Raw genomic sequence first — 3,186 nt, 5'->3', positions numbered from 1 at the left:
GGAAAAAGAGGGGGGCGGGGGATATACAAGCCTAAGGGCATAAGAAAAGAAAAAAGACCCTATGAAGGGAGGCCACAAACCCTAGTGGGGGAGAAGAGAGGAAGGGAAAAGTCCTCAGGAAATAACAATGAGTTTGTTCTTTTGGGGAGTCAAGAATTAGACGATAGCGAAGAAGTTGAAGGTTAGAGTCAACCTCAAACTAAATGGCTTTCCGAATCATATAAAAAGAATGAGAGTGGAAAGGAACACTAATCGGTTGTGCCCTCTATGCCCAAACATAGGTTGCGTGAAAGGACCGTCTTACCCTCATGTGGTCGATACCTCCGCTCCCCTCCCATTGGCCCGCATGCTGGCATTCCCTTTGGCCAAATTTTTTTTTGGGTGCACCTCTTGTCCTAATTGGTTTTAAGGGCTTTCTCAAACTAGTTAGTAGTCGTTCGTGCAAAATCCAAGCTGGGGGTTGAACACTTGAACCTGTGCAGTCCCACTGCACTGACTGCAGCAAAGCTGAACCGGCGGCCAGTCTTTGGGATCGGAGTAATACTGTAGTATGCTTGGGCAATAGTTACAGATTTAATACTCTCATTGGCCATTTCCCCCACTCATTAAACAGAGGTCGTTGAAGGTAGCACTTGCAGAGTGCAGCCGGCGCGGAGAGAGCCGTTAGACACGGCCGTGAAGAACATGACCGAAGTGTACGATTTAAAGGATTTGTAGGGTTTTCCTTTTCGTTGATTCTTCTTTGTCCCTCGGGAACAGCTGTGGAAGGAGCCCCGAACTTCAAACAAGTAGTACATGAGCCTATGAGCTTGACCAGTCGTTGTTCTGATGCATTATCGAAATGCGGAACACCTGATCCGTCTCTGTTCATCTCAACCCTCTTGAAAGCTTGCAGAACAATCCGAAACCTCGAACAAGTTCACGCACAAATTATCCAGAAGGGAACTGAACAAGATAACTTCCTAATTTCTCAGTTCATTTGTCGCTGCAACTCATTCTCTAACGTAGGTTACGCCACAAGAGTTTTCAATCGCGTTTGTCAGCCAAATATCTATCTCTGGAACTCTATCATTAAAGGGTATTGCGATAATTCCTCTGTGAGTGAAACCATTTTTATTTTCAATCGCATGAAGTTGTCTGAAGTGGCCCCCGATGAATTCACTTTTCCTTCTTTAATCAAGGCGTTCTCTAGTGTGTCTGCGATTAGGGAAGGCAGGGTACTTCACGGCTCAATAGTGAGATACGGAACAGAGACTAATATTTTTGTTAGTACCGGTTTGATTGATTTTTATGGGAAGTGTCGTGAGATTAATTGTGCTCGGAAGATCTTTGATGGGATGTCTGGCAAGAATGAGTTTTCTTGGACAGCTATGATTGTTGGGTACTTGGCTTTGGGGAATTTAGCGTCAGCTGTAAAGCTTTTCAATGAAATGCCATGCCGGAATCCTGCATCCTGGAATGCGATGATTAGTGGGTATGTGAAGTCTGGTGACCTGATGACTGCGCGGAAGCTGTTTGATCAAATGCCAGAGAGGAATGTGGTTTCCTTCACATCATTGATATGTGGGTATGCCAAGGCAGGTGACATGGCCTCAACACGTTTTCTTTTTGATCAATCTCCAGTTAGAGACATTGTGTCATGGTCAGCGTTGATATCAGGCTATGCTCAGAATGGTCAACCCAATGAGTCTGTGAAGATCTTCCTTGAGATGCTTTCCAAAAACGTTAGGCCTGATGAATTTGTAATGGTGAGCTTAATGTCCGCATGTTCCCAACTTGGTAATTTGGAGCTAGCCAAATGGGTTGATTCTTATGTGGTCCAGAACTCGATGGATCTTTGTCGAGCTCATGTTACTGCAGCTCTCATCGACATGAATGCCAAGTGTGGGAATCTGGAAAGGGCGTCTTGTTTGTTTGAGGAGATGCCAAAACGAGACCTGTTCTCATATTGTTCAATGATTCAGGGCTTGTCAATTCATGGACTTGGGGCCCAGGCTGTCAGGCTTTTTTCTCGAATGCTTGATGAAGGTCTGACTCCTGATGATGTAGCCTTCACAGTTGTGCTTAATGCTTGCAGCCATGCAGGCCTTGTTGAAGAGGGTTGCTTGTACTTTGATTCCATGAAGAATGACTACTCCATAAGTCCTTCTCCAGATCATTATGCCTGTATGGTTGATCTTCTTGGAAGATCTGGGAAGTTAAAAGCAGCTTATGAACTCATAAAATCAATGCCTATGGAGCCACATGTTGGTGCCTGGGGTGCATTGCTTGGTGCATGTAGGCTACATTGTGATCTTGGGCTTGGGGAGGTGGTCGCCAGCCGGCTTTTTGAGCTTGAGCCTCGCAGCGCAGGTAGTTATGTGTTATTGTCAAACATTTATGCAGCTGCAGATAGGTGGTTGGATGTTTCCAGTGTGAGGAACATGATGCGGGAGAAGGGAATCAGAAAGATACCCGGTGTCAGTTGGATTTAGTATTTGGTACTTTGTTATGAAGAGTTCTAAAATGCAGTCCAGACACCTTCGGAAATTGGGTTTTGATTCAGGTCATTGTTATCCTGGTGAATATTTTGCTCGCAGGCGTTGTAAAGATCGTCTCCTTCTAGGACAGTAGCTCAGTGTCACTTTCTCTTAGTGATTAGCTAAAGATGGCTGGCTGAGCGAATCATCTGTATAGTTGATTTGTGGGTTCGTCATGTAAGGTATTCCATATACTTTCTCAACTTATCACACTCGAATATGGAGACGGTTATGGGAATAGTGTGTCTTTGCCCTATTTTTACTTTAACATGGTGCATGATGTGTTTAACTCTTATGCTAAAATGTGTTACCATGGTGAGCAGGTTATCCATGTCAAGCATATAAAATTCTAGTTCATCTTATTATGCCGTTATTTTGGTTTTCAATTGTTTTTCTTTTGTAGCTTTTCTATAAAGCCTAAGTGCTGAAAATGCTGATGGCACCATTGACGCAGAGGAATTATCTAGGTCTTCTGTTCTGCCTAGGATGATCTATTAAACATCAGTCGTACTTGGAGAAGAAGTCAAGACATGAAAGTTTTACAGGTCTTCCTCACCCCATATCTCCATATATCCATCGTTACAATAGAATCAGAATCATTTGATGTTAAAAAATGATTGATAACTTCTTTTTTTTTTTTTTTTTTTTTTTTTTTTTTTTTTTTTTT

At 43.1% G+C, this 3,186-nt stretch overlaps 1 protein-coding gene across 14 annotated transcripts in view; it reads left to right on the top strand.

Annotated features, from left to right (window-relative positions):
* The first annotated feature begins 427 nt into the window (after positions 1-427).
* The window catches only part of LOC122064570 (putative pentatricopeptide repeat-containing protein At5g37570), a 27,513-nt gene continuing 24,754 nt past the window's right edge, over positions 428-3,186 (top strand). For 12 of the 14 annotated variants that reach the window (XM_042628285.1, XM_042628293.1, XM_042628289.1 and 9 more), the window contains exons 1-2: positions 428-2,701; positions 2,974-3,064. In XM_042628285.1, the coding sequence (XP_042484219.1) occupies positions 804-2,474 (1,671 nt within the window). In that variant the 5' untranslated portion in view covers positions 428-803 and the 3' untranslated portion in view covers positions 2,475-2,701; positions 2,974-3,064. Of the gene's footprint in view, positions 2,702-2,922; positions 3,065-3,186 lie in introns of all 14 variants that reach the window. The other 2 variants (XM_042628290.1, XM_042628288.1) reach the window with 1 other exon arrangement.

Source organism: Macadamia integrifolia, unplaced genomic scaffold, assembly GCF_013358625.1.
Source record: "Macadamia integrifolia cultivar HAES 741 unplaced genomic scaffold, SCU_Mint_v3 scaffold1686, whole genome shotgun sequence".
In the NCBI taxonomy this organism is placed as follows: domain Eukaryota; kingdom Viridiplantae; phylum Streptophyta; class Magnoliopsida; order Proteales; family Proteaceae; genus Macadamia; species Macadamia integrifolia.
Note: the sequence above shows the minus strand (reverse complement) of the source record. Positions and strands in the feature narration are given on the sequence as shown.